Raw genomic sequence first — 23,557 nt, forward strand, 5'->3', positions numbered from 1 at the left:
CACCCCTCAAAACAAAACTGGAACTTTGGTTTACAGGCCCGGCTATGCCCATATGCCCTCCTCGTCATCCTGCGGCCGGCCCGGGGTGGGGAGGTGCACAGAGAGGGGGGAGCACCGGAATGAAAGAAGAGAAGGTTAGTTACACCGAGATGCACTGGAAAGGCACACTCATCTTTGTTTTTTAATTGTAAAGATCGAGGAAAGAAAACCCATAGTAACTTAAGTCCCACATCACCGACTTGTCAAATACATAACCGAGTTTTGTATCCATGGCAACACCCACACAAAAACATTCCATCCACCCAGCTCTGACTCTGTGTCAAGATTGGATTAGAAGATTAAAATTAGTCGACATTATTAGCAGCTGATTATTTTTTTGGAAAGCATGCAATCTGAATTGTGTATGCCTAAGGAATAGATTAAACCTTTTAAGTAAGCAGAGGAGTAATTACAGTAATCAAATACCCTTAATTTCTCTTAAGCTTAAAGTATTAATATCAATAAAGGCTGAAGAAGAGTTTAAAAAAAAAAACAATTCCATCTACTTGGGGGGACAAATGTTTTAGCATGTGATAGCTCATGGCGGTTATCCCACAAAGGCTCAAACATGCTGCAGTCTTCTTATTTGTCAGCGGCTGTTTTGCTCTCAGTGTAACAGTGGGTATGCACGCCATGGAAGGGTTATACATTTGCATGGAAGGATCATACATTTGCATGGAAGGATCATACATTTGCATGGAAGGGTCATACATTTGCATGGAAGGATCATACATTTGCATGGAAGGATCATACATTTGCATGGAAGGGTTATACATTTGCATGGAAGGATCATACATTTGCATGGAAGGATTATACATTTGCAATCAAATAAGTTTCAAAGAAAAGAGAGTACACTTTCAATTCAGTAGAATGCGTGGAGAAAGGAAGCTTTGTTTAACTTAAAATTATGTTTACCTATGGATAAACAAACTTATTTGGTCTGAATTCTTGTTGAAAAGGTTTCCAAAATGGCTCTGGCCACTTTCCTCACTTAATCAAGTGGCCAATAGGCAAGGAAATTGGATATTTGAAAAGAGAAGTACATCCACCATCTCAAAGTCCTCGTTTTGAACAAGTCTCACTGTTTACAGCAAGGATGGAAACAATGCTTGTAAGATGGACTGGTCTATATCCTGGCTGCACACATACTTTGGGAGCTGTGTCTTTTAATGAATCCTCAAAGAAACCAGATTTTGCCATGGTTTGCTTTTTTGTTTTGAAAATCAACAGCAAGAAAAATAATTTGGAACATTTTTTTCACTATTTGGATCTTTATTGGTTAAGTTATTATAATATTAGGTTGAATCATATGAAAATGTCCATATTTCAACATCTTTGACCTAGAAAAATAGTAATTTCATACAGTTCAGCCTAATCTTCCCAACAGGCCAAGGTAATTTTTATCTACGCACAGATTTAGATGTGTGGTCTTTGAACTGACTTTCAATATAATTTGCTTCTTTTGTACTTGTATGTATTCTATTTTAGATATCTAAAAAATTATTCTGAGAAGAAGTACAGAGAGTTCATCAGACTATCAAAGGGATCCACAGTCCTCTGGACAAAAGCTAACAATCCCAATGACCCCTTGAGTCAACCAAGTGATCTGCACAGAGTCTGAATTGGACAAAACAATATGAATTTTCACTTGACAATTTAGGTAGGAATATTCTGGCAAAAAATCAGATACATTGGTCATTTTAGCTGGCCTGCTTATGTAAAAATTAAGTGTGTTTATTTATTACTAAAGAGTCTAATAATTGCTCCTGGCAATAAACTTCCCTTTTCCCTATATGACCTGGGAAAAATATATTTTTACATCATTGAATTTCCTCTTTGTCTCTGGAGAAAAGCAAAGTTGATGTTCCCTTTCATGTTAATAAAGAAGGAAAGTCTACAGCATGAGATCCTAGGGCATCCACAAATGGGTTTCAAGGGGTCTAGCAACCCCTTGAAATTCAATGTAGAATATTGTTGAGTATGTATGTAAATATATTTCTCTGAATGAAGGTCCTAGCTTTCATCATAAGATTCTTGACATTCCCCTCCGAAAATCACTGCTGTAGGAAAACTCTAGGCACAGAAAGATGCTATCATTTGCCAAAATCACAAAGCAAATAGGAGGCTTTTGCTAAAAGGCTTTTGCCCACAGCCCCTGTGATTGCTTCCTAAATGGCTGTAAAATAACTTGCAGAGCAGTTTCTTTCATTTTGCATTTAATATCTAACAGTGTATATACATTCAGTTTGTTTCAAATCCATTTATGTAGGGTTTTAAAAAAGAAGAAAGTAAGAAAAAAGAAAAGCCACTGCCACCAAAATCTACCACTATTTTCTTAAGAGTGAAATGTGGTCTAATGCAAATCACTTTTAGCAAATTAACTATATTAAAAAGTGGTAATTAATTATGATTGAAACAGACAGGAGTTGCAGCTTGAAAATATACACTGCCAATATTATTGCTACTGTTCCTCATCCACCATAGGGATAAAAAGGAGCTCCCAGATGTCGAGGGTTATTAAAAACCAGATGTTCAGATCGATGTCTTATATGCTAGTGAATAAAGTAAAGAAATACGACAGTCCAATATAAACTTTGCTAACATTTAATGTGGCAGAAATGTGAATAAATTCCTTTCATGGATTCAGAATATTATGCATTTTTAAAGGTTTTTCGTTTTTAAAATTTAAAGTTTTTAAATGAAAATAGAAAAAGAAGTGGTGGCCATTTCTGGTCTCTCTGATCTTCAAAGCGTAAACATGAATTAACCCTCATCATCAAGTGATCTGGGTCAGAGTGAGTGTCTGTTTGGGGAATAAAACGCAAAACTGCAGGCCCTAATCAGAGAGGGAGCTCCAAGTCTTTGCAAGCGTTTGCAGCTGTTTGACAGCCGAGCTGCCTGCATCTCTGTATGCAAATATTAATTTGTTCAGCAACCTTACCACACAGAAATGTAAATTTGGGGACCAACTAATAAGAAAAAGACAAGTATCACTTGATCCCTAACTTCATGCCAAGTTATTTAGAAATACTTGAATTTTATAAAATGCATCTATCAGTCCTGCGAGAGTCCTGTTTCCTTTCCTTGTTTTTCTATTTCCAAATCTACTTTGCAGTGGCTTTTCTGAATGCTGCCTGGTGCTTGATCCCTTGCGTGTCTTTTATGAGTGATTGTTCTGCCAAGAGTTGCCAGAATATCTGGAGAGAAAGAAAGCCTCTAGTCCATCAGTCATCTGCGTGCTTTGGTCCACAGCATCTGAGGATGGGAACATCCAATGTGGACTGAAGCCCAGAGCACAGTGACCACAAAACACAGCAAATTCTGAAGGGGAGGAGGCTTAACTATCAAGTAACGTCAGGGTACAGCTACAGATCCAGGGGTGTTATAAAGGACAAGCCCTGATGGAAATCCTGCAGTCCCAGAGCCTGGGCCCTAATGGGATTCTCTAAATACTGAGATAAAAAGAAAATCTTCACTGGATGGGCTGCTTACAACAGCTATGTTGATGACAAGTCTAAAGGCAAAGAGACTGAGTCATCGCTGACAAAGTAAGAGACTTGCTGTTGTGGGGGGCATTTATCGGTCCCAGCAAAGAAGCTGTGGGAAGGAGCTCTATAATCTGACATGATAAATGGCCCAGGGTAAACCTTTAATTGGTCTCTATTTTGAAGTCTTAGGTACAGCCAGCAGGTAAACCAATTACTGGATATTTTTTTAAAACACCTGTAATTCTTATTGAGTTGATAGCTAGCTTTTTTCTTGAACTCAGAAAACTAGGTTCCTAATGGGGGCCTTGCTGTCATACCTGTCCTAGAGAGGAATGAGTAAAACCACGAAAGCATCACTTTCAAACAGTTCACTGCCTTTGTGGGCACCCAGCTGAGGTATCTGCCTAGAAGTCGCACCCGGCTTCCTTGTGGGAAGGGGTGCAAGGACATTATCCTGGTGATATCAGGTCTGGTGTGGACAGTCTTCAGCCCCACCTCTACCTCTACTTTATTCATGGCTTCTCTGAAACGTTCCAAAGCTTCAAGCCTCAGGACTCCGCAAATTTCGGCTGCACAAGTCACAAAAGTGGGACCACAATGTGGAATTTATGATGTGCCCTGAGCCTGCTTCAACCAAAGCAGATCCTCTTGGCATCTCCAACTGCAGGCGTGGCCAGAACTGGGAGGACAGACACATGTGCGAATCCAGGCAATAGGCTTAGGTATGAGCGTGGAAAAGAGGGGCACAGAGCCTCGTCAGGGCCCTAACAAGCTTTCTGACAGGCAAGGGTCTTTCCCTCTAGAGACTTCTCATTTGTGTCTTTCATCTCTCCTGCCTCCTGGAACGCTCAGCCCATGGATGCATGTCTCTGTTCAGGTGATGGGGCAGATATACCTATAAACTCTCACACAATTTGTATCTGGTATAGCCTGCAGGGCCCATTTGTAGACAAGCTCTCCAAATAGGGAAGTCTTAGCCAGGTTGAGATACATCCTTCCCTGTCTCTTTAACGTAAACCTGAGCTTATTTCTGAGCCAGGCTAGGAAAGAGCCAGTGTGAATTAGCGCCTCCTCCAGGTCAGAGGGAGTGCTGACAGCTTTCCCTGTTTCCTCGCTGAGTTTCACTTTGGCTTGGGGACACAGGTGTAGGCAGGCTCAAGAAGGGATGCCAGCTGGCTCACCAAAAGACACCTGGATAGGAGCTGTGGGGCCAGGGTCAAATTCTAGTCTGTGTAACCTCAGAAGTACACCCTTTTGTCTCCACCATGTGAGCTGTGATGCCACATAAAGAAGAGCTCATTTTGACCCCGAAAGGCATTTGTTAGTTTTCCTTAGCTCCGCTCTGAAGCACTTTGAACTTTGCACTGCTCTCTTTCCAAGCTGTTGAAGACTTTGGTTGGAGTTGCAAGCTATGGCGTAAGTTGGGTCCCTCCGGCTCTTGGAAGAAAGGGTTCCTTACTTGCAAATGGAACTGTTTATATGGGCATATCAGAAGCACCCTAACAATTTTTGAGGTCCCTGAAGAAAAAGGCAGCACCTTCACTTCCTTCATCCTGTCCCACAACATCTCAAACGTGGAACTTAAATATCTCTAAATGAGTAACTATTTAATGCTGGACTCTTGCTTTCTTTAATGACTGGACTCCTCTGAAGGCATATGCTGCCTGGATTCCAGAGCTCCTTAGGATTGCCAAGATTGTGTTGACTTGTGTCTCCTTGGAATGACTGCTTCTCTCTTCTACTGCACCAACCACGTCCCTGGTTTATTCTTCTAACCCCAACTGGCGAAAGCCAGACTTCAGTGGCTGAGGGAGAATCTGATGGGAGATGTCTATATTTTAAAATACCCATGGGGGCGTCTCTCAATGGACAGGAAAAGACCAGACAGCTTGTGTAGCCTGGGTTGGTTCTTCTCAGTTCACCTCGCGAGGACACCCTGGGGCAGCCATCTGAGACCCCTTTCCCAAGCTCAAGCTGTCTAGAACATTATAGAAGCTTTGGCAGCCTTTTCATTTGCTTCTAATACAGTATATTTAGTGTTTTCTCAGTTTTTTGTGCCATCATTGTGGGGCAAATTGAAGAAACCGATTTTCTATTTTTTTCAAGCAAAAGTAATTGTGAAACCAGTCTTTGGTGCATGGAAATTGCTCAGCTGAAGGACAAAAGATGCCCAGCTGAAGAAGAAAGTGCTGGAAGGCTCTACATTGGCCAAAAATATTGTTTGGAAGCTCAAAGTCAACATCTGCTAAAAGCTGAGCCACTGCCAGATAACCATAAAAAAGGGAAGGGAGTGAAGACAAGCCTGATTTTTTCTCTTTTGTCCATCAGTCATTGGCTCTTGGCTCTGTTAGACACAGCGAAAGCTGTGTGTCTAACACGACTCTGGCTCTCCCTTTCCTGGCTGGCGGGCAGCAAATCCTCCAGCCTCAGACTCCTCATTCCCTCAGTTGCTTAAAGGAGAAAACGGGGCCATGTCCGGCCCTGGCACTTCACAGGGCTGCTGTGTGAGTTAAATTGGAGAGTATAAGCTAAACCACTTTGTGGATGCTACAGACTTGGACAGATATAGCTGGGCATGTCACCCCTGTTGGCAGCATTCAACAATTTGTGACTATTATTACAACAGATCTGCTATTGCATGAACGCCAAAGGCCAGATGGCGTCTGTGAAAAGGGTCTGATAGTGTGGGCTGCTCAGAACTAGACTTCATTCAGATCTTTAATAGATGCCAACCCAGGACTTTTAGAAGGCCATCGTTCCCTAAGTGAGGCAGTTTCTCGAAATAACAGCAGGACTTGTGAGTGTGGCGGGTGTCTGTGAGTGTGGCGAGTGTCTGTGAGTGTGGCGGGTGTCTGTGAGTGTGGCGAGTGTCTGTGAGTGTGGCGGGTGTCTGTGAGTGTGGCGAGTGTCTGTGAGTGTGGCGGGTGTCTGTGAGTGTGGCGAGTGTCTGTGAGTGTGGCGGGTGTCTGTGAGTGTGGCGAGTGTCTGTGAGTGTGGCGGGTGTCTGTGAGTGTGGCGGGTGTCTGTGAGTGTGGCGGGTGTCTGTGAGTGTGGCGAGTGTCTGTGAGTGTGGCGAGTGTCTGACGGTGTTTCCAGCCCTTCCTCCGCCAGCCCCGCCTCAGCAGCCCTGCCGTGCGGGAGTGCCAGCCAACACCCTCTTTATCACAGCAGCTCCAGAAGAAGAGCGAGGCAAGGTGTCTAGCAATGCAAAACGGATTTCCCTGCTTTCCAGCATTTCAAGGTTGGCCACCCCGTTCAATGGGAGAGCTGAAGTGCTGTCTCTCAGATAAACGCGACTGGATTAAAGCAGCCAGCTGAAAAGGAATCAGCCCTCCGAGTTTGCCAAGATGAGCCACATCTACAAGCTGGGGGTTCAGGCTATGTCTGAAAACACACGTTGACTCAAAAGATACTGCAACAAATCTCTTAATGAAACACTAATACTGCAAACAAAGTGCAAAACTTAGCTGAATCAGTAAAAGGGAAAAAAAAACCACTTTATTCCACATAGAGTAAGACTGAATGAAATCTTCAATAGGCTCAAACCTCCTTTAAGGAAAAATCCTTCTCTAACAGGAAGATCCTGATGTGTTAAGCAGCTCTACCTTTTTCGCGTACATGAAGACCCTACCTGGCAGGGCTTATCAAGTCGTGCCCTCATGTGCTTACACGTAAGGAATTAACATCACGCCTAGATTAAGGAGCTTTGGCAGTAACCTGCCAAAGCCGGCTTCCCCACTGCTGAGTGACCCCTCCCTCCCGTCCTCCGCTGCTAATGATAGCAGGGTGAGCAGGTCTGACTAGGAGAGGAGGGAGGTCTTTAAATACCCCCCACAACAGTTCAGACATTTGTCCCCCATTTCCTTCTTCACCGGTGGCAGGGGCATTCCAGAGCTTCTGCTCTTAAAAACAAGCAAACAAATAAACTGCCACCTTTATTTCCCAATGGTGAGAAATTACATATGCCATCCAGCTCACGTTTTAGTAGCTTTGGGGAGTTTTAGTTGCCTTTGGAAGATAATGAAAAAAGTGACATCTGTTCTAACTTTCTATTTCGTGTACTTTTTTTTTTTTTAACCTGCTGAGTTTTAAACACAGTACTTTCCAATCTACTTGTGACAAAAGAAGTATTGGAAAAGAGGCAAGTGGTTCTTATGATTTATTTCAAAATGCACGCCAGGATATCTCTGGCTCTGGTTCTGAGAGGGCTGGTCCTGGAGTGGCAACGGTCAAAATCTCTGAACCCTTCTTCATTCAATAAACATCAGCACCAACAAGAGGTTTCTTCATGGGTTGTTGAATTCAAAGGCTTCATCCCTACATGAAGCCAAAACTCAAGGCTTCTTCCAAGAAGCTGGCCATGAAATTAGATTTGCAATGCCAAAAAAAAAAAAAAAAAAATCTACCCTCTCTTATTTTTTTTTCTCCTCTCAAAGATGTGGAATCGACCATCTCTTATTTAGGCGAGCTTTAGACATACTAGCTTGGTTTGAAAACTGATATGAAAATCCTAAAACACATAACTTTTCTTATCAGTTTACTGTCATAGGGAACTAAATATTTCTGGCTTTTTGCTGTCCTGGAACTGTACTTTTGTAAGCTCTGATATACAAGTTAATTTTTCTTCTACGTAGGAAACATGAAGATGTATTTACATGCACACACACATATATGTGTATACATAATGTATATTCAAACATGCACTCAGGGGAAGTTGGAGAGAGAGATTTCTAGTTAAACATGATCTTGCAAAATTCTTCCATATGTGGCAAAGTCCTCAGGTCATCTGACCTATAGCGATACATACATATATACACACACAAGACACTATGTATACATTTATCCCACAGTCATTTAACCTCAAAACATAAAATAAATTCTTTTTTTTTCCTCCCTAAGCAAAGGCTAGGAATAACAACTCTGTATACAGAATCCATCTTCTGGGGGCAACAGAGAAATTAAACCCCTTGTGTGTTTGCTAGAACTCAAGGGCTGCACTTTGGCTAATCTGCTGGTGAAAGTGCAAGGAAGGCAGAGCATCAATCACAACGGCTCATCCGACATTCACAGAGAGGGCTGAGGGTGAGCGGGGACTCCCGGGGTTAGAGCTGGCTCTCTGAGAAGTCACAGGGCCTGAGGAGGGGCTGCTGGGATTGCTTCATCCTCCTGGTAGACCATGGGACTCCACCAACTTCTTGGGGACTAAACCCAAAATGTGGGCCCTGAGAGAAGGAGAAGAAAAGCAGGCAGGTTTTGCAAAAACAGATCTGGGGCCAGGAATCTTGTGGGTCCTAGAGACGTCATCTGCCTCCAGCCACGACCTCAATGAGGGCCTAACTGTAGGGATGGCTAGAATTCCATCCTATGAGAATATTTCACAGAACACTCACTAATTCTACGTGGGAGCAGGTACTCAAGGCTCAGCTGTGTGTAACATGGACAGAGGTGGGAGGGTGAGAAAGCAATGACCTTGCTTTTATTTTCTGAGCTAACTCTACCTATGGCTCTTCTGCCTATGAGAAGAGGGGGGAAGGTGGATGTTTTGCCCTCAAAATCTCAAAGCTGAGGCAGCAAATGCTGCAGTCTCTTTGAATCAGAGTACAGATTCAGTACTCTGGGTATCTGCTTCTGTGTAGGAATCCAGAGGCTATACACAAAAATGAAAAACAGATTTCCATTATCCATTGTGGCTTGGGTCACTGGGATCATTTTATTATATCTTAAAATACAATCTGTATCTGGGTCCCATGACCACCACTTTGAAAAGAAGGCCAAATCTAGGTCCAGGTTCTTTAGTGACCAAATTATTTGATGGCTTAGGGCAAAATGACATGAGTCCAAAGCAGAAATTTGTGGGAATTTTCAGCAGAAAAAGGAAGTGGACATGCAGTGCCCTGAAATGTGTCTAGTGGCACAGACTCACATCTTGCTGAGAGCAACATATGCTGGGACCACACAGTGACCAGGAGCAGCAGAAAAGGACCAAAGATCACTGTTTACATCCACGGGCAGGTGCTGTGAATTGCCAAGTAGAGTGGGTGATATTGACAATTAGGGCAATCAATTTTCTAGGACTAGATCAACAGAGTAGACAACCCCAATTTAAGAATGCAAAATGGAAAACCCAGCTTCTGGGAAGGTCACTACTATCTGAATGTGTTCCTATCACCCTGGCTGATCTGAGAGAAGCCTTTGGCCGAATGAAGCATCCTCTTTGCTCTGGGGCCTGGCTTGCCCTGGCGATCCACTGCCAAGAGCCCCCAGGACCCAGAGCAATTCCTCTGCTTGAGGATCTCATTCTGGTGATTCCATGGCAGAGGGAGAGTTTGCAGGAAGCCACACTTTTATTGGTACGAGGACATGAATAGAGACGAGCAAAGGGGAACAGATGAAATGGGGGAAATGAAAGGAATAAAGTCACAAAACAGAGGAATGGAAATATAGACAATAAAAGCTGGGGCAACTGGAAAGATAACTGATTCATGAGATGATATTTTAATTCAATTTTGGAAAGTAAATCAAAATAGGATAAAATGTACTGCAATGCAGTACACATTTGCATTTTATAAAAAGTGGATGTGTTATGGTCATACAATCATAAATATATGTGGTTGCATAGATACCACCACACCAACATCCAAAGACTTTGCCACCAAGGAACAGCACTCAGAGACGTGGGCCCTCACCTTGGGCCTGCTCATTCACTTTTTTGACTATAGATCATTAGCAATTCCTCTGAGTTCCAGTTCTCTATCTGCACACTGGGGACACTTCCACCTGCCCTTACTATTTCCCAAAGGCACTATGGGAGCAGGTCATTCGGCAGACACGTATTGAGTGCCTACTAAGGGCCAAACAGATGTGAATATGTAACAAAGAATCAATATAAAATGTAAAATTCACCCACATTTTTCTGTGATCGATCTCTTAAGCGTTATGTCTCTATGCCGCTAAATTCTGTAGCTCTCCTTTAGAAGTAGGATTTTTGTAACTAAATTGTGAAATTTAAATTTTAAATAGGATCTAGAAGTCTTAAAGGTAGTCAAAAATCCCTTGAGCTTCCCAATTCCTATGTGTTAAGTATTAATATTTCCATTCAATGAAGGAGGGAGAGACAAGAGAGGAAAGTTTTCTCCTAGGCTGCCAGCCACTTGGTCTAGGGTTTCCAGCTCCAAAATGTTTATGTTCTTTGCTATTTAGGCCCCTCCTAACTATCATCGAAGTGCTTTAACAAATATAGGTGCATTTTGCACAAAAAAACAGTGAAATCTAGGCCCTTAAAGACCCAACATCCAACCCAAGACCCAGGGACTTTGCCTGGATATTCTGCTTGGACATATTCAATGGCTGTGGCCATCCTGGGAGTCACAGGCCACCAATTGTTAACTGCTCCTCTCTCAGGTAGGGGTTAGATCGCTGGACTGCCACACCATACCAACTTCTCTTACATCTTCTCCAAATCCTCTGATCCTCTCATCACACTCATTTGCAATCCCTGGAGGGCTGTGTATTTCTGACCATCCTTGATATCCTGGCTCCTCATCCTAACGGCTCCCTCAATTCACATCTACTTAGTTCTTGGAGGGATAACTCATTCTCAGGTGCTATAGCCTTTCAGAAGGTATCCCAGGAAATGAATGGAAGAGGTACTTTCATTTTCTGTTATGCAAAGCATGAAATTGCCTAACATTCCACCTTCTGATGAAAAACATTGCTGGAAACTGGATCAGTCATGTTTTCAACCTGGTAGTCTCCTTTTTCACCTGATACTCTGAGAACAATATTTCTTAGAGCACAGATGTTATTAGAAAAGAAAAAAAAAACATGATCAAATAAGCCTAGGAAACACTGGATTAAATAAAATTAGAAAGCTTTCTTTCTTATATGATTTTTTTAGATCCTTTGATCTGCTAATTGCACCAGGATGCCCCAAGATGGAGTTATAATATGCAGTACTTTCCCAAAATTCTTTGCCCATAGACTCTTTGTTTCAAGACTTTCCTCATGGGACTAATGTTCTAAAAGTTACTTTGGGAAATGCTAGTCTAGACTTATACTACTTGGATTAAATTTCTCTTAAAGAGAAAGCAAAATCATAGTGAAGGAGAAGGGGACAGGGAATAAAGGGGAAACGAATATAATTCTGCAAATACCTGGCAATACTTAAATTGAATTTCTTAAGGAAAAATGAGATTTTTCTGGAAAAGTAGCAAAGTGACTGATTTTTCATATTTCTTCATTTTCATATGTTTTGATCTCTTAACAAAGCTCAAGAGGCAATGTCAACATTTTGTAGCCCTTCTTCCATAAGTCACTGTTTAGTCAGTCAATCCTTAGTGCCCCAGGAAGGCCACGGCTGGAAGATTCATGGGAAGTGGATCAGGAATCCCTGAAAGAGACCTCTCCCCTTTAAGTCAGGTCAGTTAACATGGGTATGTTATGGATGTTTAGTTTAAATCTCATCCAAATCACCCCGCTATTAAGACTCTCATGTTGTCACATACTGATACAAGGCTGGCATTTTCTCCTAAGAAGTAGCTTTACCCTGTACTGGGAAAGACTTCCCAGCCAGTGATAACTATTACATTCTGGGACTTAGATTTATAATAGCGTATATATTGACATAGACATTGTTGATTACTAAATCTCAGATCTGCAGTACAGGGGAGGTGACCACTGCCCTAGACTGGGCACCTAGGCAGAAAGGGGGTCCAGGCCTGAGCGGACAGCCGTCGCCACCGGGAGAGCGAGCCTTCTTGCACACCAGGGTTCTTGCTTCACCCTTCCTCTCTAATTGAGAAGGTACAGCAAAAGAGCCTTACTACCTTACTGACTCCAATTTAAAACCCCCAAATTATCCTTCTCACCAAGGATATTTCAATTTCACAGTGAACCCTGCTGCAGACTCAATTTCTAAGTCATGGGCCCCTATTTAAGTCATAAGTACTTTTTATCTGTCTTGATCTGGTTGGCATGGCCCAGAAAAGAAGTGAACAGGACATCAGAAGACCTGAATTCTTGTCCTAGGACTAGGCAGCAAAGTCTCTGAAGGCAGGGTTCTGTCTCGTCCATCATGTTCTTCCTCAAGCCCCACAGAGTGGCTGGCATGGTACATGTGCTCCAAGTATTATTCAAATAAGCAAATATTAGCAGCAGGATTCCAGGCTATTCACCCCTCTCCCAGGGCCTGGATCTCTCACCTGGAGAAGGGAGCGAGGCTACCTGCTTGTATGTCCTGGGGTTGCTCAGCGTGTTCACTGGGATGGTGGTGCGAAAGTGGAAGACCATCACCATCCCCTAACGGCAGCAATGAGAAATGTGTGTCGAAGGTCCTGACAATATGCCTTAGCCAGACATTCTTCAAGGAATGCTAATTCTTCCTGGAAAGGCACCACCCTGGAGCAATTATTTCTGCCCCATGACAACCTCTAGTGTCAACAGACAAACATGAGGGTCAACCAAGTAGGCAAGACACTCTAGTTTGTGATTAAAGATCTCTGGAACAGTAGTAGGAGACTAGCTTTTGTGAGAAATATTCACAAGGCAGATAAATGTGGTCAGGTGCCCCATTCACAGCAGGACGTATTAGCATGTGTGCCTCTGTGATGAGACAAACCAGTTTGTTATCCTGGCAGGTCCTCATGTGACCCACTCCCCGTTTGGCTCCACTGTCTCTCAGGGGGGTAAAGCCAGGGTGACCTTATGCATGTGTAGCTCAGATGAATAATCAAAGTAGGGTCTGCAGGTCTTCCACCAGTGAAAGCTCACGCTCATCCTTGTGGGAGAATGCCAAGGAGCAAAGGGCAGGGCGAAGAAGGACAGTGAACAGACTTAGCTAGCAGGGTGCCAGGCATGCTGGCACAGGTGAGTGTAGGGAGGTGGTGGTGCGGTGAGGGGGGAGAATCGATATATAAAACCAAACCAGAACAAAAATATAGACATACAAGATAAAGACATGAAACTAATACCTCTACTTTTGAGATCTCCAAATCAAGAGCCATTTTTGAGAGCTAAAAACATGAAATGGTGCCTTTTTGCACTTGGCTTCAGAAATCTAGGTGTCCAGTGTAAATAGCGTCTGCAGTGTTGGGGTCTCTGAGGGCAAAAGCTTCAGGTACAAAGGTCAGGCCAAGCCCAGGGGCTGGGGAGCCTCCTGGTCCAGGCTGCCTCATTCCCCAGCTTTAGGAGAAACTTCTAATGTTGTGTTCTATGTAAACAGTACCCCCTGGAGTGGCACTCCTGGTAAAACACCTTAGAGACTTTGATTCTTAACTCCTCCTTTGAGATGCTAGTGACATGAAGTGAAAAGGAAACAGAGACACTAGAAAAAATTTGTAGGAGCATAATAAGCAGCTCCTCCGCAGCAAACAATTAAACCCTCTTTTCCCACAGTTGAACAAGCCCATACTCTCCCATACAAGCCCTCACGCTCCCATATCCAAAGGAGTTCACACTTACCTAGACGGTGCTATTGCATTACCCATTGTCTATACCTACGTACATGTGTAAGTTATACTAGGAGCACCAAAAATAAAAAGGAGAGGAGTGTCTCAGTACAATGTAGTAAGACATTTTGCTCATACTGACTATATTATCCTGCTAGTTTGCATTTAATTTCCTAATTTCCATAAAATCATTGTCAAGAGTTTTAATACTAAACACTATAACCCATTTTTGCATTTGGTGGGTGAACGGGAATATTATTGAACTGCAGGTGGTTTTTGTTTTTGTCAATCCATCTTTTCATTTGCTTTTACTTAATCAAGGGAGGAGACAGGATCCAAATCAAATAAACCAGACTCCTTGACTTCACTGGCTAAAATGGCAACAAAACAGATTTCTCTTCTTGTTGTTTTACTGCACCGTTAATTTGCATCACTAAGGAATTTTCTAGGACAGTGCTCAGCAAACTCAAGGCTTCTCTGGTTGCTGAGCTCCTGGAAACAGAGTGCTTTCGCTTAAAACTTTGAAAGAAACATTCCAAAGTAACCCGCCATTAGATAGTGAGCCAGCGATTGACTATATACCTATGAAAGAAGAAAGGAGGGGAGCAGAGAAAATGCATAACATAAACAAGAAAAGACAAAAAATTAAAGAGGAAGGAGAAAGGAAAACATTTAGATTCCTTGAGTGATGGAAATAAATACCAAAGCTATTAGTTTCAGTTCAAAGAACATATCACTTTATGCTGTTTATTATTTCTTGAGGATTATTTATTTTATCTTAAGATATCCAAAGGGTAAAAAGGGTCCAGGAGGTAAGCGCCAATGAAACTAACCTGGTCTGGAGAGGGCCTGTGATTGGAATGTTGTGGCCTCCCAGGAGATCGGTGGTGGTGGTGGTGGTGGTGGTGGTGGTAATGATGGTGGTCCTCGTCGTAGTTGTCTGCTATCAGCTTCATTCTGTTCTGGGTCTGTGCAGAACAAAAAAACCCAGAAGATTCCATCAGGAGCTAGAAGACCAATCAAAGAGCTTCAGGGCATAATTATGGTACCTAAAGGCCTTCCTTTGCTCCTAATCCAGAAGTTTTCATTTTTAGTCAAATTGAAACTTAATAAAGAAAGCACCATGCCATTAGCTTTGGTGAAAAAGGTTTTGTCTCATCCCTGGAGCTATAATGTTACATCTGTAGATGTTAATGTGCTTCCCTGACACCCCCCCCCCCACACACACACACAGAGTGCCAAGGATCACATCCGCTAGCCAGAGAAGGCAGCCCTGGAGGGGACGATGGGAAAGGGCTGGATAGAAACACAGAAGGACAGATAAACAGTGGTCTCACAAGACAAAGCAGGAAAGTCCACTTGAAAGCTGCCAAATGCAGAAATGCCCATGGAGATGGTTTGTGGCTATGATGGCTTCTTGAGAAAGGGCTCCCTATGGACCTTTTAATCGATTTTGTTCCTTGAGGGAATTGAGCAAAAGGTGCAAAGTTGATGAAAAAGAGCTGACCGCTCTAATTTGCAGCTCATGGTGTTTGTCCCAGGAGGCTAGGTGTCATAGTTAAACTTCCAGGATCATAGAATTGTATTGCTTTATTATGCAGGGCAAGACATAGACCAGTGATGAATGGACCCGACAGGCTCACAGAATCTAGCAGAATACCTAAAGACATGGAACAAAGCAGATAAAATTATCCAACCTAGAAAGCTAGGAAATGAGGGTTTGGTGATGGGACTGCCTGGTTTCAAGTCTTGCTCTACCTCTTTGCTGGTTATGTGGCCTTAAGAGAGATAACTGTTCATAAACTTCAATTTCCTCAACTCTAAAATGGGAGCAATAGTACCTCTTTCCCTGGGGTTGCTGTGAGGAGCAAATGATACGATGGACTTTTCAAGTGTCCGTCCAGTACCTGGCAATAAAAGTCAAATGCTGTTATTGCCGTTATTGCTGCTGTTGTTTGCTGTAGGAAATTTCCCCTTCTTGGTTCATTGTTTCCTTGGCCTGTGATGGCTCCTTTGGCCCTCCCCTCACTTCCAACTCCGGTGTCTGGCTACCTCCCAGTATTTTCTCTAGGAGCCTTTTCCTGACTCCACGGGTGACACATGCCTCCTGCTGAACACAGCTCTCCAACCATGGATTTATTTGCCACATGTCTGTAGACCCTGAAGCTATTTTTTTATCTGCCTCTTCCCAGAATCCAGCACAGGCCCACTAGATGTAGACACGCAGCACCTGCTGCTGAAATGAGTGACTGAAGGAAGGAGGGGCCGTGGTTTTGAGGATGCTGCCATCCTAGAGAGCAGCTACGTGCTTGTTTTCAGCAGGGAGGGTCACTGAGAGTTGAGGACAATTCATGAGTTGCCTAACGGTCCCTTTGGTGGCTCAAGATGACAGTGAGCCATGAGTACTTCTTTAAGACAGCCAGAAATCAGGGGCTGGCAGAGCCTCCGACCAGTTGGAGTTTTATTATGTAATATAAACGATACTCTGATAATAGAGAATTCTGGACCTAACATAGTTGCATTCTTGTAGTATTTTTCACACACAATTTCATTTATTCTCAAAACTTTCCCAGAGGCAATTATTACTATTCTCATTTGGCAGCTAGATAAGTAAGGCATAGATTTCAGTCCCTCAGAGTCCCTTTCTTAACACAGAACGTGATGATTTTCTGGGTCATCCAATTCTCAATCTTTAGGCCTCTTTTCTTGCCTTGCTGCTAACAGAAAAGCCAAACAACTGAACAGGTAGAAATAGCTTTCCCATACAATGCTTTGGTTCTGCTAAGTTTTGGAAACACCTCACATCCCAATTCTATCTGCCAGAGGAGGTCACATGATTTACTCACTCTATTTTTTAAAATTTGTACAATATTTGAAAGGCCCCAAAGTGAATGTAAAAAACAATGTGCATATGAATAAAAACAATAAAAATAGAGAAAAAGATCCACTTAGAAATTAAATAAAAAATCCCAGGCAACCTTTGGCAGTTGATAACATTTCCATCTTCGCTTGTCCACTTAAAGTGTTGGAAGACCCCACGAACAAGTTACGCCTTGTGAGAAAGAGCAGGTCAGCAGGGCTGTTGCAGACCAAGTACTGAGATCCCCCTAGTCAGGCTTCCATTTCTACATGAGATTCTGAAATACAGCGCTCACACCTACAATTCTAGTATTGTTAGGAGTCTGTACTTTTGAACTCATCAACTAATAAAGCTGGAATTGTTTCTTCTAAATACAATTCGGAGAGCCTGAAGGAAGCTGTGAGATCTGCTATGGGCAAGATGGAATGGACTTGCCCAAGAATGAACGATGGAGCCTAAATGAACAAATAATAACTCTGCTATTGTAAACATCATAATGTCCTTATCCTTTGGGGAAGCTTCTGTGATTTTATGAGATTATTTTCTTACCAGCGACAAGCCTAGAGTTTCCTACCTTTGAACTGTATTCCATAAAAGAATGTACAAGCTAAACAAGATGCTATATGCAGTCCTAAATGTGTCTGCTGAAATGAGGTGTTGGAGAGTAGGCATGTCATGGGATAAAGACTGTAAATGAATGATGTCATCTTTCCAATTTGGTGCTGAAATGTAAATAAACCACGTTGTTCATGTGAATACCAGATCTGGGGAAATGTACACAGAGCAATTGTGAGCGGAAGAGGCTTCTTTTGATTAGTCTGGGCTGGAAGAGAAGAGTGTGAAACAGAGATGAAAAATGAGAGTTTGGTCTGATACTGGAGACCATTTTTATTTATCTTGCTTGTAACATATCTCCTAAACTGTGACCGATTTCTTACAGGCTGGTTTCTAGTGTTCTCTCCTATAAAAACAGCTTGACCAATCCTGTTCCTTTGATTGTCAAATTGAAAATGGATCTCTTATCATTTTATAAAAAATCTGCACTACCTACCCTCATCCCCACCCAATTATACTGGTTTCCTAACACATAAGCTATGGTCTGGACAGGAGAGGAAGTCAAGAATAACACTCCCTAATGGTCAACGAAAGAAACTGCAGAAAGCTGTAACGAGGATTGGAACAGGGACACCACTTGTTCAAATAGCTCCTGACACTTTACCAGGTGACCTCACGTCTAATGGCTCATACCCATCAGACACAGCAGGTGCCCACCACAAAGCCCAACAGCAAGTCTTCCGGCAGTCGAAACTGAAAGCCCGGGAAAACTGAGACCGAGTTGGACAGGGAGAGCCTTCCGCACACAGCACTTGGGAACTTGGGGACTCATTCAGTGATCCACTGAGGCCCCTTTTCATTTCCTTTGCAGTGTCTACCAAACTGCTGACCAGACACTTCTACCTTTGGCTAACTGTACTCTTTTTACTATATTCTGTCATGACTGTGGAGACAAATCTAATCAGATTTCATTTTCTACTTCCTCTTTCTTCCAGGCGCCAGCCACCTTCTTTCTCTAGGCCGCAGCCCTAGCAGCAACCTGCCGCACTGCACTCTTGCCTCCCGTGGAGCACATTCCAGCCAGAGTGACGCCAGACTCCTCTTCCTTCCTGAGTGCAAGTTCTTTGGAGCTTCTTGGGGCATCAAGTCTCTTTCTAGGTGACTGCTATTTACCTGTGCAGCACCCTCTAGAGCCCGTCTCCCGGACCTGGGGACATGTTGTTCTCTGTCTCTACCCTGCCCTTCATCCTCTACCCTTATACCTGCGTCACACCCGTCCCTTCTTCCCGTTTTAGTTTCAGCACCTTTGCCTCCAGAAACAGTGTCTCCCTGGGCCCCCTGGGGGGGGGGATTAGGGACCACCCCCAGCCCTGATGGTGGTACTTACCTCATGGTAAATAACTGCATGTTTGTTTGGCTTTCTCCACCACTAGGTGGAAAATCTCTTGAGGGAAGCCCTGTGTCTGGATCACCTTCTACTCCCCACCTAGCACGGAGACTGGTGTAGAAACGGTGAGTAAATGTGTGTCAGATAAGTGTGTGAATGTATAAACGAACAAACGGGGAGGCACAGGCTGCTGTGGAACAGATAGGAGGGGAAAATGCACAATGGTAGTCTGGGATGAGCCAGCAGAGTAGTTGACTCTCGATGTAATAGTTTAGCTTTTCCTGTTGTTTGCTGTTTTTGTCTGCTGTAACTTTTGAAAGTGGAGAAAGTGGAGTACATGGATGGTTTTGGAGCTGTTGGGCCAATCAATTTGGTCTTCTTCTTGATGTATTCCATTCCTTAGTAAAGTGGATGCAATGAAATGCTCTACCACCTCCTCAATTACTCACCTCACTGGGAATAAGGGACATTTGAGTGTTAGCAGGTTCATTTCCTCACTACCCCCAAGGCTTTGGAGGAGCAGGGGACTTTGGAAGGCTTTTGATAGTGCCAAGAGTCAACCATGGAAAACTGAAGCTTTATCCATTAACCAAAATCCCTAATGAACACCATCTGTGAAAAGGTGCCAGAGACTCCATCTCTTTTGACGTTTCTGAAGCATTTATCCAAGGAGCTCTTGACACGAAATGAAAATCCTTGACTGACTAGTAATAGACTCAATAGCTTAATGGCAATATGTAGCTATAAAAGCATAATATTAAAACTGCCTTTAAAAATATTTTAGCAAGGTGGCAATAACAAACTATGCTTTGATCAATCATCTGGATCAAGTTAACAAAACCTTCATGAATATGGTTTAAATAAATAAAAAAAAAGAATAAGATTTGCTGTTATGGGATATGGAGATAATAGCAATTACAATTGCTATAGCAATTACAGTTTTATTCTATCAGGTTTTCTTTTCTCTTTCCCACCAGGGAAATATAAAATATTCAGGAACTCTTCTACTAGTTTTGTTTCCACCTAATCAGAGCAAGGTGAAAGTTCTCTCGTCTCCAAGTAGAAGATGAGGAAACCAGACAGCTGGACAGTGAGTGGAGGGGGTGTGTTCCTGGACACCTACTAGCTGACACAGCAGTGAACCGTGGCCGAGCAGGATCTGGGTTCCAGTGCTCGGGTCACAGCTGGAGGACAAAATGAAGCAAGAGGATGAAGCAGCTATAGAGGGATGTACTGCATTGGGGAGCTTTCTGCGAGCAGGTAAGAATCAGTGCTGCGAAGGCTTGTACTGTGGACACTGCACTGAAATTCATTCACCACTTGCTGAACATCTACAATGACAACAACAACAAGAATAATTACAGTGTCCTAACAATTCGATTCTAATTAGCCTGTTATAAACAGTGTGCTAAATGTTTGGCCAGAATGCTCTTGTTGAATCTTCACTGCTGAGATAGCTATTCTTAGGAGTCCTCTTTTGCAGATGAGGAAACTAAGCCTGGGGAACAGGACTTGCAGCCGGGTTTCTAACTCCAGAGCACTAGGGCAATGATATGAAGGGTAAGGTCCCAGGCCAGGCATAGGGCTTAAGGCATGATGAACTGGAGGCGCAATGTGAGAAGGAAAAGAGGAGAGAAGGGAATGGTATAATGGGATGTCCAGACGCAGGCCAGGTCCCCTCTGGCTGAGGGCGGGGGCATCAAATAAGGCTCGCTGGCTCATACGCCCTTCACCTACGATGTGAAGGTCGGCTTGGGTGTGGCATAAGGAAGAGCGGACGGGGAGATTCCACAGTAAACTGGCCTCTAATCACTCAAGAGGAGAAACAGGCCAGTGAGGGGAAATGGAACCCCAAAGGGGGTGTGTGCATCCCTGTGCTTGTGTGTTGCTTTTCTCATCCTTTCCTGGATGTGGGACAGCAGGAAAAGCATTTGAGATGATAGTTCGCCATCTTTTTTCTCAAAAGAACTTATCAATTTGGGGCATTTGGGAAGGAATTTAAGATAGAGCCATAGCCATATGTTCACACATACCAAACCGTGACACCTCTGGGAAAATGAGCCAGTCTCTTGGCATCTCAGTGCTTACAAATTATCTATAGAATCCACTGCCACAGTGTCAGTCCTGCCTTGAAAAGTGGTATGATCTCCCCCAACTCATCCGGCAGGCCCCTCCCGCCTGCTACCCACTGCAGCAGAGCAGAGGCTTAATGGGATTCCCCTCCCAACTTTCTTCTGGGTGCCTCTCTTGGTACTTATTTATAGACAGAAAATTAGTAGCTCACCCTGAGGGTTTAGGTGCTGGTTTTATATCTACTTATTCAGTATCTTTATTTTATTTTATTTTTAAATTGTTACAGAGAATGTCAGGGCCCCTTTCCCATCCTCATGTCCCACCCTGGAGGTTCCCTGTGCACGACAGGCAGTCCTGCATGTGTGACTGTCCTTCCACAGGAAGCCTGTGCATAGCTCTCTGCCTGAGGTCTTCCTGTGGCCACAGATGCAGGCTTGGCCAGGGAACAGGGCAGGACCAAAGTGCTGGGGAGCTCATGCTCCCGGAATAACCCTCAACCTGTGAGTGGGAAGGGATGGATAAATAGTCAGCATCTTGGCCCCTCAGTGGGACAATACCATGGTATGTTCCCAGATCTCTCAGTGGGTCCCCAGCAGAAGTAGACCTGGCTGACTGTAGCAAGAACTGCCCACCAACGTACCCTTTCTTGGCCTTTTTCCTTCTCTGTATCACTTCCACATTCTCACCGCTTCTTGGGATCATCTCACAAATAAACTACCTGCATTAAGCCCTTATCTTGGGGTCTGTTTTTGCAGGAATCCCAGCTAAAATGCTTGCTGAATGATTAACAAGCTGTACCTAACTTTCGCATAGAACTAATACAACTGCAACGACCAGGTTCCTTCCTACAAATACCTCTTAGAATTTCTCAACATCTAGGGTGACAGAACTCTCACCTTCCCCCAGGAAGTAACACCTGCCTGGCACCAGTTCTGTTTCTGCCAAATACTGAATCACATTTCCATGAGCCTCATTTCCTGTATTATAAAATGGGCAAGTGAAGGAAGAACATCTTCAGCATGAACCAAACACCACATGGATAGATGCTGAACTACAGTTCTTATTCCTTACTGCACATTTTGTGCAGCTTTTCTTTGTTGTGTTGTTTCTGCTAAACTCAGAGGAAGGAAATTATTTTGTTGAATTGCTTCCTGCTGCCACCTTAGCACCCAAGGGCTTCCCTGGAGGGTTACGGATAATGATTGTAGCCAGGGGCATCACCTCCCCATTCTGATACCAGCCATTGCAGCCCACGGGGGAAGAAAGAGTTCTATATACTCTGCCCATGTTAGGATCCTTAATAGTGTCAGAACTAACACCTCTTATATTATCCTGGATGGAGCTGGAGCCCATTCTTCTAAGTGAAGTATCACAAGAGTGGAAAAAACAAGCACCACATGTACTCACCTGCAAATTGGTACTAAATGATCGATGCTTATGTGCAAATATGCAAGTAACATTCGTTGGGTGTCAGGCAAGAGGGAGGGGAAGGAGGGAATGGACAAATTCACACCTAATGGGTGTGGGGACGGGCGCACTGTAGCTCTGACTCGGGCAGTGCAAAGGCAATATGTGTAACCTCAACGTTTGTACCTCCATAATATTTTGAAATTAAAAAAAAAGAAAAAAGAAAGAAGACCCACTCTGCGAGATGGAGCCCCGGTTAACACCAACACTTAGAAGCAGTACTGACTAGCCCTTGCTGCGTGCAGGAATAGAGCTTTGCTGGTGTCCTCTCATTTAGTCAGTCACGTCAACCCTGTAGCGTAGGCTGCAATGGGGCTGTCCGCAAAATTGTTAAAAGCTGCCATGACCCGGGCAAAAACTCATGAGAACCAAGAGCAACACAAACACACATGCCCTGAATATCAGTCTTGTGGAGGCTGTTTTACCCCCACTTTAGAGATGATGAAACTGAGGCTAAGAAAGACTAGCAGGCTCACACAACTGGTAGATCTGAGACTCTGACTCCAGAGCCTCCTATGTAATCAACGTGCCCTGCTGCTCAGACCCACAGAACTGACTCCTTTGTAAAAACGAGTCAAGGCTGAGTTGGAAGTGGGCTCTGACTCTAATGAGAGCCTAAAAGAGAAGCAGCTCACTTTTGCTTTTAATATTCTCTCTGAAAAAGGATGAATCTCAGACACATTATTAAATCTTAATTGAGCCCCAAAGAAGTCTGTGTTGCCGACCATCCCTAATATAACTTCAAAAGTCATTATCCACAATTTGCACTAACTCTTAATGCTCCGACCAGCAAGATAGCTTTGAATCTGGGCTAACACACTAGCAAGTGTAGACAACCAAGGAATTTCTAATATTCTGAGCACCATTGCTAGTGGTGGGGTCTGGGGGAGGGGGAAGGCCCTAGAAGTTTCCAGCACAAAGTTACTTAGTTAAGCGCAGGTCTGTTTAATTAAGTAGAGGGCAGCACATGCTATACTTAGCTTTTAAACACTTGTAAAGTCCTCTTCATTCATTTATCTTACTTGTCACTGACAAGCTCTTCAAGGACTGTAACAGTATGCAGAGCATGAAGAGCCTGGGTAAACAACGCATATTTTATGTGGAGTCTAAACTGTTTCAACTCAGAGTCAATAGAGGGTCCCTGAAAAAAGCCCAAACTCTTCTACTAAACTGTGGAAGCATTCTGTGCATGGTCTGTTATGAGTTTCTTTAGAAAGTAAACTTCAACAGCAAATCTCAATTT

General features: G+C 43.4%; 1 protein-coding gene across 9 annotated transcripts in view; it reads right to left on the reverse strand.

Annotated features, from left to right (window-relative positions):
- The window catches only part of ERC2 (ELKS/RAB6-interacting/CAST family member 2), a 982,890-nt gene that overhangs the window by 168,576 nt on the left and 790,757 nt on the right, over positions 1 to 23,557 (reverse strand). For all 9 annotated transcript variants that reach the window (XR_012922097.1, XR_012922096.1, XM_076008685.1 and 6 more), the window contains 2 exons: positions 14,806 to 14,940; positions 4 to 69 (listed from right to left, as the gene is read on the reverse strand). Coding sequence is in view for 7 of the 9 variants with exons in the window: in XM_076008685.1 (XP_075864800.1) it covers positions 43 to 69; positions 14,806 to 14,940 (162 nt within the window). In the remaining 2 variants the exon portion in view is untranslated. The remainder of the gene's footprint in view (positions 1 to 3; positions 70 to 14,805; positions 14,941 to 23,557) is intronic.

The sequence above is a fragment of the Microcebus murinus genome, chromosome 1 (genome assembly GCF_040939455.1).
Source record: "Microcebus murinus isolate Inina chromosome 1, M.murinus_Inina_mat1.0, whole genome shotgun sequence".
NCBI lineage: Eukaryota > Metazoa > Chordata > Mammalia > Primates > Cheirogaleidae > Microcebus > Microcebus murinus.